At 28.7% G+C, this 17,248-nt stretch overlaps 1 protein-coding gene across 1 annotated transcript; it reads left to right on the top strand.

Moving 5' to 3' along the window:
• Nucleotides 1–10,113: 10,113 nt before the first annotated feature.
• On the top strand, nucleotides 10,114–14,618 carry LOC113385732. The gene is made up of 5 exons (XM_026623571.1): nucleotides 10,114–10,274; nucleotides 11,701–11,989; nucleotides 13,358–13,462; nucleotides 14,069–14,221; nucleotides 14,589–14,618. The coding sequence occupies exons 1-5, from the start codon at nucleotides 10,114–10,116 to the stop codon at nucleotides 14,616–14,618; spliced, it is 738 nt and encodes a 245-aa protein (XP_026479356.1).
• Nucleotides 14,619–17,248: the final 2,630 nt, after the last annotated feature.

Below are 17,248 nucleotides of genomic sequence, written 5' to 3'. Positions count from 1 at the left end.
CTCCAGAACATTAACAATCGTCATTTCATTTCGAATCAAATTTCAAAAAAAAAAAATAGTTGCCAAATTTCCACAAAATTGAAAAAGTGCTCCTCATAGTCACAGTCTAAACGCATTTGCAAATAATTCTGTGCGACATTTTCACTTATACTGTGCTTAGCTTGGCGGCATTTTCACATTTTTCAATAGTTTCTCACAAAATTGGAAAATTGCTCCATTACATAAACAGTCTAAACGCACTTCCGTAAACATTTGTACTATAGTGGCGCTTAGACTGTGCTTAGCCTGGGTGATTTTTTGAATTTTTAATCCAAAATTACAAAAAAATTTTTTTGAAAAAAAAATTAGAAACAAAAATTTTTTTTTCCAAAATCAATTATTTTGTTGAAACAAGCAGAAAGTTCTTTGAATCATTTAAATCGGACGCTTAATTCTCTCAAAAACTGCCATTTTTTTAACATTTAGCTCTGTATCTCCAAAACCGCTGGGCCTACCTTTGCCAAAAACTAATCAGCACACCTCCTTATCAATAGGAATCGAATGTCTTTTAAACCATTCAAATCGGTTGATACATTCCCTCAAAAACTCGTTTTCTATTTTCTGCACTCTTTGCTCCATATCTCCGTAACGGCTGGACCTGCCTTTGCCAAAAACTAATCAGCACATCTCCCTATCAATAGGAATCGATTGTTTTTTAAACCATTCAAATCGGTTGATCATTGCGCCCGAAAACGTGGACGAAAAAACGCGGACATACAAAACACACACACACACACACACACACACACACACATCCATTTTTTCTGAGGTATGCCAAAATGTTCAGAAACCTTCAAAACGTCGAGAAATGTAAAAATTTTCGATTTCGATTTTTGGACGATTACAATAACTTACCCTACGGGAAGTTAATAAATAAAAAAAATAAAAAAAACGAAAGTTGCCAGCATTGGAGAGGCAAAATATGATATGTGATGAGTAATGTGAATAATAATCTGATTTATCATTTTTTCTTATTATTAATTTTTAGCCCTGGAGAGCCTGCAAGACCAATAAGTGCAGACACATGGTTCCCATATGACACCGAAAAACATCCAATAATAACATTTCTGTTCTATTTTTACGTTTGCATCCTGGATGTTCTTTTTGTACCACAATGGAATGCAATGATTATTTCGATGTTAATTTATTCTTCTTGCATGTTAAAAATACTGCAATATCGAATGAGAAATCGAGATCAACTAATATCTGCAAGGAGGAATTGTTCAGAAAATGTCACGGAAAAAGAACGATATGATTATATAGTCGAACGTATTAACGAGCATTTGAATATAATTCAGTAAGTGGAAAAAATAAAAATATAAAAATAAAATAACATTAAATTGAATATTAACAAATTTCATAGATTCATAGAAGACCTGAAGCACATAATAGCTTTTCCAATGGGAGCTGATTTTCTTATATTTGTTCTAATTTTATGTGGACAAGCATTACTTGGTTCTGAAGTGGGTAACATAGCTTAATAATAATAATAAAATAAATTCAAATTGAAAATTATGATAGATCGTATTATAAGGTAAAAGACCCAGTTATTGACCCTGGCCCAGTTTCTGACCTTTTCAACTTTTTTTGGAATTAATTAAAAAACTATACATTTAATGTGAAAATAAATTTTTTCTTAATTGACAGTAATTTATTCTATGCCTCATTAATGTCAATTAAAAAAATATAAAAAATATTAACTAAATAAAAAAATTTTTTTAAACCAAAAGTGACTGTGGAAGCCATTTTTTAGCTTTAGTCTAAACAGTTTATGTAAGGAGCTACGACAATTGAGTTCGTGCACTAATTATGATGTAAGTACGAAAATCTAACTAAAAATATACAAATAAGTCAATAATTAATTAAAATTTATTTTAAAATATTTATAAAACATATTAAATTTAGTTTTATTACTGAAATTTGAGGGTCAATAACTAGGCTCAAATTTAAGTGTATGTCACAGTTGTTGACCCTGCAATTCTAACCTTCTAAAAGCTAGGTTATCTGTCACATGTTTTTAGTCACTTGTTCATTAAATGTAAAAATAATAATATTTATTGTTATCTTATATTTTTTTACTATTTTTCGTAGTAAAGTGATAAATTTACATTTAATATTCATTGGTATAAATGAAAGATTGTATTTAAATCTTTTAAGTGATAAAATTATTAATAAAAAAATGTCAGTTTTATCAACGCTTAAATTATGACTGTTTTAGTTTACTAATATTTTTATTATTATACAATTATACAATTACAATTAATTAAATGAAAATTAGAAGAAGAAAAAGAATTGAAAAAAGCTGAAAGGTCCAAAAATAAAGCCATCAAGGAGGCAGAAAAAATAATTAAAAAAGAAAAACTTGAAAAAAAAAAAGAAACAAAAAGCTCTTAAAATAAAAAAAAAGTCCAAGTAATTTAAATAATTAATTTCAATTTTTTTGTTTGTGTAATATGTTATAACAAGGCTTGAACTATTTATACGTTAAATTTTAACAAACAATATTTTTAGAATAAATATTTAATTTATTTATTTTAATAATAATTTCAGTTTATTTAAAATTAGTAAGCACTTCATAACCTAATCACGATTAAATTTGAGGGTCAGAAATTGGGCTACGGTCAGGGTCAGAAACTGCCACACGAAGAATTCTGAGGGTCAGAAACTGGAGCTCTTAATGTCAATTTTTAAAACGTCAATTTAAAATATAAATTTAGTTCAAATAATTTTTTTATGCACATTACTTTATTTTAAAAATCCTAAACTAATAGATAAAATTATAATTTTTTTATTAAGTTAAGTTTTATATTAATTATTATAGTTTAACCTCCACCGTCACTCTAAAAAGGTCAGAAACTGGGCCCCTTACCTTAGTGTATTATTCAAAGTAGTTTATGTATAAATTATGTTGTTAAATAATTATTTGCCAAAAACTCTTTAAAATCAACTTTTTAAATTCAAATTGCTTACTGCTAAGTATATTTCCTTAATAACAATATTAAAAAATTTGAAATTTTTGGAATTAGAATCGTTAGAATTTTCTGAAAACTTGGTAATTTCATGGACTTTTCTTGAAAATTTTAAATACAAAATTATTGATATGATCATATTGCATTTTTACAAGATACCAAAATATTTAAACAAAAAATATTTCTAATTAATTTGTAAATTTTCAATAAATCAAACTTTTTTTTCAATTTGAATAAATTTATAATTAATTCAATTATTAATAATAATTTGAAAATTTTGACAAATCATAATTATTGGATCAATATGTTTTCTAAATATAGAAATATGCAAATTTTTTGGAAAATTTTTGATAAGGTTTTTAAAAAAATCTAATAATAGGGTTGATGAAACAACTCGAGCATTTGCCAACAGACAAGTTTGTATTAGTACGATAAAAATATAATTTTTTTTTTTTTTTTTTTTTTTTTTTAATAGTTTTATTTAGCAATCAGAAAAATTACATTTTTCTATAAGCTAAATTGCAAATTATGTGAATGTTAAAATAAGATAGGATCCACTGATCTATCTTACATTATGTTACTTAATATATTTATATATATATATAACTAATGATTGTACTTAAATACTATGTAGAGGCCACTTTCTCTTCAATCTTGGGTTTTGTTGAGGGCGCAGTAAATCCTTTATCGATTCATTTGGGTGCATCTCCAATCTGTTACGGTATTTAGATGATAGTTCTTTATATGTCTCGTGCACAGTCAGCATTTTTAGGTCGCCATAGACAGTTTTGTTAGTGACATACCAGGGTGAGTTGAGGATGGCTCTTAAGATTTTAGTTTGTGTTCTCTGCATAATTTCCAGATTAGATTTGGAGGCGCATCCCCATAGCTCTAGACCATAGGTCCATATTGGCTTAATGATAGCCTTGTATAGCAGTAGTTTATTTTCGACGGATAGTTTGGACTGTCTGCTAAGTAACCAGTTCATCTCCTTCATTTTTAGTAGAATTTGTTCCTTTTTCTTTTTTATATGTTCTTTCCACGTGAGTCTTGAATCTAGATGGAGTCCCAGATATTTTACTACTTGTACTTGTGGGATCATGATGTTGTTTAAGTATACAGGAGGACAAGTTTTTTGACACAACGTGAATGTTATGTGCGCAGATTTTGATTCGTTAATCCGTATGTGCCATTTGTTTAGCCATTTCTCTAATATGCAGATATAATTTTGAGTCAGTTGAGATGCTAATAGAGGATTTTGATTTCTGAATAAGATAGCAGTGTCGTCGGCAAATGTAGCTATAATAGAGTTAGGAGGTATTGGTATATCTAATGTAAATAATACATATAATAATGGTCCCAGGATGCTGCCCTGCGGGACTCCTGACCCTATTTTACAGAAATCTGACAGTTCAGCGTTCACTCTAATCTGGAAAGATCTGTTTTCTAAATATGATTTTAATAACTTGAAGTATTTAACTGGAAAGTGTTTTTTAATTTTATATAACAGCCCAGGATGCCAGACCTTATCAAAGGCCTGACGAACGTCCAAGAAAATGCCACTGCAATATTCCTTTTGTTCAAATGTTTTTTTAATATTTTCAACAATCCTATGGATTTGTTGAGTCGTTGAGTGCTTATGCCTGAACCCGAACTGATGTGACGGCATCCAGATGTCTGTCGGTAAATCATGATTAATTTTTTTATATATTATTTTTTCCAGTATTTTGGAAATTATAGGAAGCAAACTGATAGGTCTGTATGACGAAACATCCGTTGGATTTTTACCTGGTTTGGGTATCATTATAATTTGTGCCCTCTTAAAGTGGTTTGGCCAGTAACCAATCCTGAGTATAGCGTTGAATATATATGTAATTGCAATAATTGTTTTCCTTGGAATTTCTTTAATGACTTTACCACTTATTAAATCATAGCCCGGAGACTTTTTTGCTTTTAGATTATTTATTTCATAGCTGACTTCCTTTGGTTTAACAGGGGTTATAGCTTCCACCATTTCTATTGATTTATGTAGTTCTTCTGCTATTTCAGTATCCGTAGAATTGTCAAAAGGCTGAAATACTGAAGTTAAATGTTTGGCAAAAAGCAGTGCCTTTTCGAGATCACTTCTTGCCCAAGGTTCATTTATATCTTCTCTAACTGGTGGTGCTGGAATTTTTGTTTTTTTATTATTCCGAATTGGCTGCCAGATAGTATTGTCCGTTCTAGACAGGCTTAAAATATATTGTTCAAAATTTTCGGAAGTGACTAGTTTTAATTTTGCTTTGAGCAATCGGCATAATTTATTAAATTGAGTTTTGTCTTCTGGCCTGTGATAACGTTGCCATTTTGCTCTTGCCCTCCTTTTCTCCTGTATTAGATTTTTTATTTCCAGCGGGATATCTTGTACTTCACGAAAATGTAATTCTGGAGTTGCTTGTACCACTGACTCCTGAATGTTAAAAATTAAGTCGTTTATTGATTTATCGATATCTTCTTCATTTTTCAATCGCATTTTAAGATTTGTTCGTTCATTTAGTGTGTTGCGAAATTTTTCCCAATTTGTGAATTTATTATAAAGTATTCTGTTGTTTTTTATAGGAATTGGTGCAACTCCTATTGTTAGAATGATTGGAGAATGGTCGGATGATAAATCAAAAGATGGTTTTATTTCAATGTATTTTTCATCAATATCCTTTGTAATGAAAAAATCGAGCAGATCCGGTATTTTATTAGTATCGCTCGGCCAGTATGTTGGGCTTCCAGTTGATATGTAAGAGAGATTGTTTTTATCTATTGCATTTAATAATTCCTTGCCTCTAGATGTAATTAATCGAGAACCCCATCTTGTATGTTTGCAATTGTAATCTCCTCCTACAATAAATTTTGGGCCTAGTTGTGAAAGATAATTTTCGAAATCAATCTGTTTAATTTTATGTCGTGGCGGACAGTAAACCGCTGACAATGTTATGTTGTACGACTGTAACTTGACTTTTATTGAGGTTGCCTGCAGGAGATCATATTGATAATTTGGTAAAGGATAGTGATCAATTGTATTTTTAATTAATATAGCTGTTCCACCATGAGCTGTACCGTCAGGATGATTGCAGTGTTGCATCGTATATCCAGGTATTTTAAAATATGAAAAATTTGTGAAATGCGTTTCACTAATTAATAAAACGTCTATTTGGTTAATTTTTAAAAATGTAATTACTTCCAATCTATGTTGAATGATTCCGTTTGCGTTCCACAGTGCAATTCTTAAAAATTTAGCCATTAGTGTTGTCTTTTATTTACTAAGGTTGTAAGCATACTGAGCACCATAGTGTTCTGTTGAATCAGTTGATTAAACATATTTTTAAATTCTAGAAGAAAAGCTGTGAAGTTCGGCCCTGAACTTGTTATGTTTTCAGTACTGTTGTTATTGTTTAGTACCTGGGAGTAGGTTCGGTTATGATCTTGATGTGAATTCGTCATTGTGTTGTCGGAGCGAGAAGTGGCGTTTACATTATTTGATGTGATACGATTACGTAATGTTGTTGGATTATTTTTGAATTTTTGATTGTATAGTTTTTGATAAATAGGGCAACCACGGTAATGAGCACTGTGCTCCATAGAGCAGTGATAGCAACGGTTCGGTGCGTCGTTCGATTTTTTACAGTCGGCAGTACTATGGTTATCAGAACATCTGGCACAAACGTGGGGTCTGTTGCAATATTTTTTCGTGTGACCAAATAATAAGCAACGTTTACATTGTATTACTGATTTATTATTATTAGGGGGTTCTACACGAATAATGTGATTTAAAATTTTTGTTACCAAGTAGACATCTTTATTATTTTTATTCGGTTCTAAATCTACGTAAAAAAGATTGAGCGGTGATTTAGTTACTCTGCTAATAATATTTGTAATATTTCTGACTTTGTGACCCAATGCAGCAAGTGCGTTGACAATTTGACTTACGTCCGTTGTATGGTGCAGGTACCTAATGACTACCCGATACGCCCTCTCCTCTTTCAATTGGTATGTATGGTGTGTTACTTTAGTATTCCTAAAGTGTTTTGTAAGTGTACGAAACACTTCAGAATTCTCACATAATATTTTGATTGTGTTATTGTTGACAGCGCGCAATGTGTATTGTTTTGGGTCGATAATTGTGTTTAGTTCATGAATCATTTTGTTCATATCATCAACGTCATAAGTAAATATAGGAGGCGGCTTTTGGATTGGTTGGTTAGGTGTGTTTTCTTGAGAATTGCTACCGGTACTTTTCTGAACTTCTTTAATTGTTTTTAGAGGTTCATACCTGTTTTGTAAATTAATTGAGTACGGAGAAATTGTTCCGTGTATTTTTCGTTTCTTTGGGTTTGGAGCCAGCTGCCATGGATGACCCGGATTGTAGTCACTATCTTCGTTCATTACTGAATCTTGAGAAATATTAGGTTGTGGAGTTATGTTATTTGCATTATTAATTAGAAAATTATTAACGTAATCGGCATCAGTCATAGAAGTATCTTGAAGCACATTTTGAGATTCTAGTATCGGCGGGATGTTATTCATTTCCCCGAAGGGAATGAATTACTACACGTATTGACACTCACTATAACAAATGTTTTTATTTTTTCACAGTATTAAATTAATTTGAAATATAAAATCAATAGTACATTAACACACTTGTGTTCTTCACAACAACAACTGTATAAATAACCGGTTTGTAGGTAAAACTATTTGTTGACCTTTAGACATGTTATCGCCTCAGCGGTTGCAGGTAGACTCCCCAAAAAATATAATGGAATTAAGTTTATATTAATACTATGAATACTATAAATTAATAAATGATGATTTTTATTAATATTCAAGTTGGAAGTCGGATGGGAAATGTCATTTATTTGGGGCTATTTTTTAACAATAATGCTCATGGCGTTGCTATACTACTGGCATGCAAATGAAACATCTGCAGAGGTTTGTAATTTTATATTATATTCATATTTAAAATATTAAATTCGTAAAAAGTTACAATGATTTTACTTTGTATTTACTTCCTCCGTATATTATTGATTGGAAATACATATAAATCACATCAATCAAATTTATTCATGAAATATATGAATCTGTAAAAGATTGAATTATGCTGCTCCTTTTTATTTGAATGTGACAGATGATTTTAAAATAATGATGAATATTTTTACTGTGGCTCCTTTAAAATATAGTATTTTCATACTAAAAGCTGAATGTTAATCTTTAATCTGAAAATCAATTTTTGAGAATCAATCAAAATTTGTTTTGAATTGCCCTAATCTATAAATAATAAGGCTAAGATTTTTACATATTTTTAATTCCAGGCAGAAGAATTAGCTTTAGCTGCTTATGAATCACCTTGGGTCGATAATAATAATAACTATAGACGAGCTTTGCTTTTAATGATTCAAAGAGCAAACAGACCCATTACTCTAACCGCGGGTCTTCTTCCGATGAATTTAGCTACATATATAACAGTACGTATCCAAAAAAAATTAACAAATAATCAATAAATTATGCTATTCAATATTTCGAAGCAAAATTTAAATTATATTAAATTTTCTTATAGATGTTGCGGATTGCTTACAGCGCCTTTACGATTTTAAGGACAGTGAATAATTAAGATATAATATATACTTTATTAAATATGCAAAATTTTGAAACTATTTTTTGAATAATATTTTGTATATTGTAGTAAATGTAAAATTTTTAGAATAAATATACGAATGATCTTATACAATTATTTCATTGAAACTCTAATTTGGACAGAAGATTAATTGCAAAAAAATAGATAGATATTACATGTATTATAAATAAGCATCTAGAGATAAATATAAAGTATTTATTTATTGAATTTCTACGACATCAGCTTTACTTTACTTAACACCTTATAATTAATTTAAATTATCAATGTATTTTCATTTTGAATTATCTTTTATATTGAATTGTAAGTTATCACAAAGTCAGATTGAAAATTCTGAACCACTTTAAGATAAATGAGTGAAATTCACTATTAAAACAACAATTTGACGCCAACACTTGACTCAAATAATCCATATATACTCTAAAAAATATGAAAAAAAAATCTCAAAAAAATTAATAGAGTATTGTGCCGTTATTTTGAAAAAATAATCATACAAATAAAAGCTATATATCCATCACAGTATTTTGTTTTATATAGTATTAAATAATATTTGATTTATTTTATATTAATATACTGCTTTATAAATATATCAGTAAAAATGTAGTCAAAGAATATTGTATAGGGGTATGAAAGGAACTTGTTCAAACAAACTTTATCTTTCCCTTTGGACCCTCTATCTCAAAATCAGTACTGTTTAGCTGTAATGACGACTGTCACTATCCCAACCTGGCACAACCGTACCCAGTCTCCCCTAATATAAAAAATATGTCCATTTATACACAAAAAAATAAATAAATAGTAAAAAAGATAATAAAAATAATAATAGTTATGAATAAAATAATTTCTTACAGAATTCTTGTACCTCAAGAAATTTCAAATGAATAATTTAAATCAAAATTACTGATTCTTTGCTGAACTTATGAACTGTAATTATCCGATTAAGTTTTTCTGGTCTTTTTTATAATAATACACTATCACAAATCGATTATAAAACTTGAGTTCATATTACTTATGCAAATGAAGGAATATTAAAATCATCATAGTTTTCATAATTATTACTTCGGTAAATCAAATCCAGGTGAAAAAAATTCTTCTGGAGATGTAGAAAAATTAGCAAATCATTAGTTGACCAACATGGACGTTGAAATAAAGAACAATAAAATTCTACAAATTCCTCTTTATGCGCTCAGAGTATCAGGATTTGTTCAATTTCAAGATCAAAAATTTAAATTCCTTCACAACTTATGGGGTTATTTTGTAATAATCTCCTATATGTGGTATAGTTTTTCTCAAGTAGTATTCCTGATTGTCAATAATTTCAAAGTAGATTTAGTTTTTAACAATGGCAGTGCGATGTGCATGTATTTTACCATATGGTCAAAAGGATTGGCATCAGTAATAAACAGAAATAAATTTAGCTCACTTTATAGTCGAGTAAATGATTCGATGAAATTAATTGAAAAAGAAGGCGATGAAGGTATGAAAATTATTTTGGAGGACATGATAAAAAGATCTAGAAGAGTTGCCTGGATAATGCAATCTATGATGACTTTTACATCAGGGGTATTTGGGATTTATCTGTTTGGTCTGACTTTTATATTTCGAGAGTAAGTATTTATTTTGATACTTTTTTATATACGTGAGAAGGTAACCCAATTTTTTTAAGACAAAACTGGGATAACAATTTTTAGTTATACTAATCCGGGATAAGACGGAATGTGGGGAGGATCTGTAAAATAACAAAGCTATTTACAAATACAATAAAAAAGTAGTTTTTTATATAATTTTTTTTCAATCAGAATTGCGTACATTCAGAAAAATTCTATTTTTTGATTATATGTACTACTAATACGATGATATATTATATGTTTCGATCGATATGTTTTTCTTACTTTGAGACTTGTATAAAATTCTACTCCATTTTTTTTCATAATTTATAATGTTTGTTAATTTACCTACTTATTAATTTTCGAAAAATCTGGACAATCCTGGACAAAATTTCTAAATTTAGAACAAATATAACTTTTGGAAAAACCCGGGTGAAAACTGGTACTTGCTGATTAATAAAATCTATAATATTTGTTCACACAGTGGATTATGTTAATGAACGCCTAAACAAATATAGTTTTTGCAACTTCACTCATCATGTAAGAATTGTGTTTGAAGAACTTCATGTAAATGAAATTAACATACATTCATTGACTGCTTGTATTTTTTTTACTTTTTTGCTGGCGATATAATCTCATTCTTTGAACAGCTGTAATATCTGTCTTGCCTAAAAATATTTTCCATTTTAATAACTTCAAAGATTTATAGAATCTATGAATAATATAGAAATAATTTTTAATCAACAAACTACGTTTAGTACACGGCCCAAATGTTTAATTTGTTTTATTATATTCAAAGAACATGGTAAAATATTCCTCTGATTAAGGCATTTTTTATTAAATCAAGATTTGTACTACGATGTAACCTTAAAATGTTTATTTATCTACGCCGATTTCCTTGTTGTTATCGGTACGCATACAACGTTGATGCCGGTACGCATACAACAATAGATCTCTCTTCACATACACTACGACTAACGACAATCGACCCGTATAGAAATGATCTTATCGAGAGCGAATGACGAACAGTTCGGGCGTAACGAACTTCCGTTGCATTTGTACAGATTTAAACCCTAGTCGCGCTTAAAGAAGTTTTACTTTAAAAACTATTGGATCTAACATAAAAATAACAATACACCTTATAAAACAATTAAATAATGTATAATTGAAAATTATATCCTAGTTTCATAAAATAAATAACAGAGAACCAAAAGTATGCAGCATAATTATTGTTTCGCCATATGAACAGAACCGTGTTCTAGAGTTTCACTATGTGTTCGTGTATCTTTCAATTTGAAACAAAAATCATGTTTTATTTTTTATGATACATATTCCATTTTAAGTGCATATGCACTATCCGATCTGATAAAATAAAATTAATTTGCATTTTATTTCCTGCCTGTAAAATATTTCAATTTCTCTTTAGACCTGGTGAAGGAATTCATCCATTCTGTGCTGAAACTTGGTTTCCATTCATCGACAAAAACAACGTATGGATTCCATTTAGTTTATACTTCTACGCTTGTATCATGGATGCCATCCTGATGCCACAATGGAACGTCATGGTCATGGTGTTGATGATATATGCAACCAGCATGATAAAAATACTTCGACATAAATTGCAACATCGAGATGCTTTTGCCTCACAATTGAAATTAGGAAGCATTAATGAAAGCACAACTTGCAGGGGCAGTTATAATTTTATTGTTGATCGGGTTAAGGAACATTTGTCTATAATCCAGTAAGTTGCTTAATTTTGACATCTAACTAGTGATTTAGTTAAAAAAAATTGTTTGTCATTGAAAATGTTATATAATCTGATTATAAAACGCTAATTATTATAATCATTAGCTAAAAATATTATAATGAAAAAATTATAATTATGTTTTGATCAGTAACAGTTTGTTACTTTTTTGCTCCATTTGTATAATTTATTAAGATATTCTATTTACAACAACAATGCTTTACAATTTACCAGTATACCAACACAATAAACTATAGAAATCGTGCTAGATTTCAAAAAATTATTGATGCACATTTTAGCAGGTTAGGTGGAATATCTTGCGACAAAAATTAATGAAAATTGCACTTAATTTATAGATCATTTTTTTGCAATTAAGCTATTAAAAATATTACATACATTAATAAACACTCAAAAATTTTGAGCAAAAATGCATATGTGGTACATCTAGTCAACCAGTTTGATTGTCTTCCAGTCTACGTATCTATATGACTATCTGTCTACCTCTCTGATTACCAGTTTACCCATCAACCTGTTAACCAAATTACCAGTCCATTAATTTACCAATTTACCAGTACACCTGTCTATCAGCACACCTGTTCAACAATTTACCTGTCTATCAATTTACCTATCAACCTGTTTATCAATCCACCATTTTACTATTATCAATCAACCATTATCTCTGTCTAATAAAAATTCTATCTACCAGTTGTCTTGTCTACAATTTTACATATCCTCCAATTTATCTGTCCACCATTTTACCTATCTACCATTTTACATATAATTTACCTGTCTTCCTGTTTGTCTGTCTACGCACTTATCTATCTACCTGTTCAACTATTTATCTTTTCACCTGTTTACCTATCTGCCAGTTTACCTGTCTACTAGTCTACCAATTATCAATTAATTAAAAAAGATATAATTACTATAATAGTTCTTACAAAATAAAAAAAAATGTTTGAAAAGTCTCCGGTGCAGCCAACCCCTACAACTTGGCTTCAATCAAAATAACCGAAAACCTGTCTCTAGATTTACCTAAAAATTAATATGGTTTATGAATGCATAACAATTACACATACAGACAGACACCCATTTATATTTATATTTATATTTATATATATATATATATATATATATATATATATATATAGACATGTATTCACAGATTTATCGAGGATTTAAGATCAGTAATATCAATTGCAATGGGTGCTGATTTCCTCAATTTCGTCTTTATTCTATGTGGTCAAGCATTGATGGGATCACGAGTATGAACTGATTTCTTTGCATCTAATTGTTTTAGAAAAATAAAATAACATAATTTATTAACAATTCTATATTTCAGATAGAAGGATTTGGCTTTGATTTATTTTTCACTATAGGATTCTTACAGTCTCAAGTATTTTGTGCTTTGCTTTACTACTGGCATGCCAATGAAACTACAGTACAGGTAATTTATCATTGTATGGGTTTGTTTCTTAATGGTAATAGTCAACTATTTAACTCATTTATTGAAAATTAATCTATACGCAATTTATATGATTAGAGGATCAGGACTATAACCAATTAATACGGTGTAAAAATTTGTTTTAAAAAAAAAATGTTTTTTTTTTTACAAAACTTTTGTTACGTAATTAGCTTGAAAAGGTTCGAATAAATTATATTTTTCTCAAAATGTTGTTGGTACCACTTTGGAAGTTTAAATAATAAAAATGATGAACATTAGTCTCAAACAGGTAAGAAGAACCGAACAACATTTTATGCATAGAGAATATACAAATTTAAAAAAACAGCAAATTACATATTAATATATTGACTGAAAATTTTTGATCTATGAGAAAAAGTAAACCTTTTTTAAGCAAAAATATTTCGAAGACCTAAGAATTAGTAATTTTATAGGTGAAACCATATATATAAACCCTCCTCAAAACTGGAATAACTCTTAATATTGATTAGTTATATTGATCCGTAGATTTGGAAAAAATAACAAAACAAATAAGGTTCACATGTATACTTTAAAATAATAATGATTTAAAGATTGAATTATTATTAATAGAGTGAAGATCTAGCGACAGATATATATGAATCTCAGTGGATAGACGATTCAAAGGCCTACAAAAATGCTGTATCACTCATGATACAAAGAGCACAAAGGTTAATTATTTTTCAAGCAGGATTATTTCCTATGAATTTGCAAACCTACATAATGGTAATTATGATATGACAATAATGAATCATATTCTCCTAAATATTTCTGGCATTTTAACAAAAAGTAACCCGTTAAAATAAATTAGTATAATACTTTGGCTAAAAGCTGATATTTTTCCGAAAAAAAGAACAACCTAGATCAGTAATGTGTACTGAAGAATGCATTAGAAATAGACTCAAATAACATAAAAATTATTACCAAAAACAAATAACTTTAGAGTAATACTATTGTCTTGAATTGATTCCAAATACTAAAAAAACGCTAAAAGTATTACAGAAATACTCAATTAACATGGCATTTACAATAACTTAAAAACATGTTTCAAAATACTCTTAATTTTTTATCGTTTTATTTCTTATAATTTTAGGCATTTGAAAATGGCAAAGACATGTCATGACATGATCTAAAAAAATGTTTCTAAAAATTAGAATATCGAATTGTTCATTGTTTTGATAAAATATTCCGTTTTCTATCTATTTTCTATTTTCTGGTAAGCTTTATTCTGCATTATATTACTTTATTCCAGAATCTATAAATGTATACATATTATGAAACTTATTTTTATTATTAATTTCACTATAATTAGTTTTTATATTTTAATAAATTAAATTAATATTAATTTTTTTTAGATACTACGTGCATCATACAGCGTTTTCTCAATCATGAAGCAGGCGTAATTTTACTGTTTAATTAAGATGAATCATTGCAAGATTTCTACAATCAAGAACAGTTATTTAGTTCAACTTAGTTATACTAAGTTATTTTCTAACTTAGTTACCACAGATAATTAACTTAGTATTACTAAGAAACTTAGTTAAGTTTGTTGAATATAAGGAAAACATGACAAAAAAGTTTATAAAATTAGTTGTGATATAATTCCACAGTTATAGTTTTGACTGGATTTGAAAATCCTATACATTTGTGTTCAAAAAAGTTGAACCTCACTACACTAAAATCTCAATTTTTAGTTATATAAAATAGTTTTTAATTTGCTAATATCATATATAATACTGTGAAGTTCACAGAATATTTCTCAATCTTTAGAGAGGCTTTTTCCCTTAAATAGTGCTTAAGCAAATATGAAATTTATAGTATGAAAATCCAAAACCTAGGATAAAAAATTGGGTAATTGGAACTTTTTTTGGTTAAAACTGTAGGTAAATTATATTTATATAATATCAATATTTTTCTATTCATATAATATCTGTATTTTTATCTACAAAGAATTTTTGGGAAACAAATATATAGAATAATAGAAATCTAATAGAAATATATAGAATAATAGAACATCAGTTCATGTTTTATACTCTTACGAAAATTTCGTATTTAATATAATTTTTAATTTGCAGTATGGGAGTAGATTTCCTTCGCAATCACAAAAACACTAATATCTCTAATCGTGAAATAATTTAATTGTTTAATAATTCAAATTTTTGAATCGTGATCGGCCAAGCTGATTCTTTATAAAAATGAAGAAAAAAATTATGAACGTTTTCGTAACCATATCATTATGATACATGATCAAATATATTAAAGAGCGCTATTTTTAACTTCCCGAAGGAGAAGTTTATGTTTTCATAAAAAAATCCGATTCGCTAATTTCATGTTTTCTCGACGTTTCAAGCCATTCTGAATCGAATGAGACCAAATTTGGAAAAAGTATGTGTGTGTGTGTATGTGTGTGTGTGTGTGTGTGTATGTGAACAGATTTTTTGCCGTAAATCGACGTTTTCTCAAAAATGATTGGACCGATTTTAAAAATTTAAAAGCCATTCGATGTATCTCGATGAGGACTAGCGTTTATCAATTTTGCGGGACGATCAGCCAAGCCGTTTCTTTGTAAATAGCAGAAAAGTGAAAAATTTTTTGTCCACGTTTTAGCCCGCAGTTGTGAATCGATCTTGAAAATTCAAAAACCGTTCGAAAGATATTGATTGGGAATCGTGCTGATTAGTTTTTGGTAGAGATCGGCCGGGCCGTTTTCTTGTAATAAAGTGTTAAAAATTTTTTTTTCGACGATTTTGATGATTATTTTTTTGACGGTAGATACCATAGTCTTCTAGATCAGGGCTTTTTAAACTTTTTTATATAGCGACCCCCTTCAAGCTTAGGAAATTTTAAACGACCCCATCCTCTATATAATAAAGTATATATTAACCGTAGATGTAGATGTAATATCGCACTATTTTACGATGTAAATAAAATAAGGATTAAAGAATATGTACCTATTCATGTCACATATATAAATTGGAAACGTTGACATAAAACTATATATATATATATATATATATATATATATATATATATATTCAATAGAAAAAATAAACTTGTGTAACATTTTTTCTAAGAAAAAATATTATTAACATCAAACAATATTAATGTGACGGATGTGATTGTTTATTTTTACACAAATAATTAAATCTAGGCTCAATTTGAGTTATAAGTTAGATCGTGATAAGTTTTCAACGTTTATTAAAGTTGAACGGTTATTTGATTTTATGTATGCTCAAAAATGGCAGTAATTTGTTTATTGCCATTTCCAATAGTAGGGGATATTTTATTTTTGAAATATTGTTATTAATTATATACTCGTCAGTAAATGGAAACATTTCGAGCGATCCACTTTCCATTCTGTTTTTCCATATAAGAATTATTTTAACAGAGGCCTCAAGTTTATTTTTTAACATAAACATATTAAAGCAGACTCCCTGCATTGATAAATTCATACCATTGATTTCATAAAAAATATCGGCCAAATAGCATAGCTTGAGAAACCATAAATTATCATGAAAATTATCGGCCTAATAATACTAATTTTAAAATTTTGTTTATAATGATTGAAAAGTATCAGATCTTTGCGACCCCTTCTCAGTAGTATCGCGACCCCCACTTTAAGAAGCCCTGTTCTAGATCATACTAAAATATTACGGCCCTACGACAATTGGTTTAGCTTTAAAAATTCGTCAAAGTTAGTATCGTTCTTTTGACATTTGTCAAAATTAGACCTTTCATCGACGATTGCTCAAA

The sequence above is a fragment of the Ctenocephalides felis genome, unplaced genomic scaffold, assembly GCF_003426905.1.
Source record: "Ctenocephalides felis isolate EL2017-DRISC unplaced genomic scaffold, ASM342690v1 CF-g0.4_SCAFFOLD_03571, whole genome shotgun sequence".
In the NCBI taxonomy this organism is placed as follows: domain Eukaryota; kingdom Metazoa; phylum Arthropoda; class Insecta; order Siphonaptera; family Pulicidae; genus Ctenocephalides; species Ctenocephalides felis.
The sequence above is the reverse complement of the archived record's forward strand: the minus strand, read 5'-3'. Positions and strand labels throughout refer to the sequence as shown.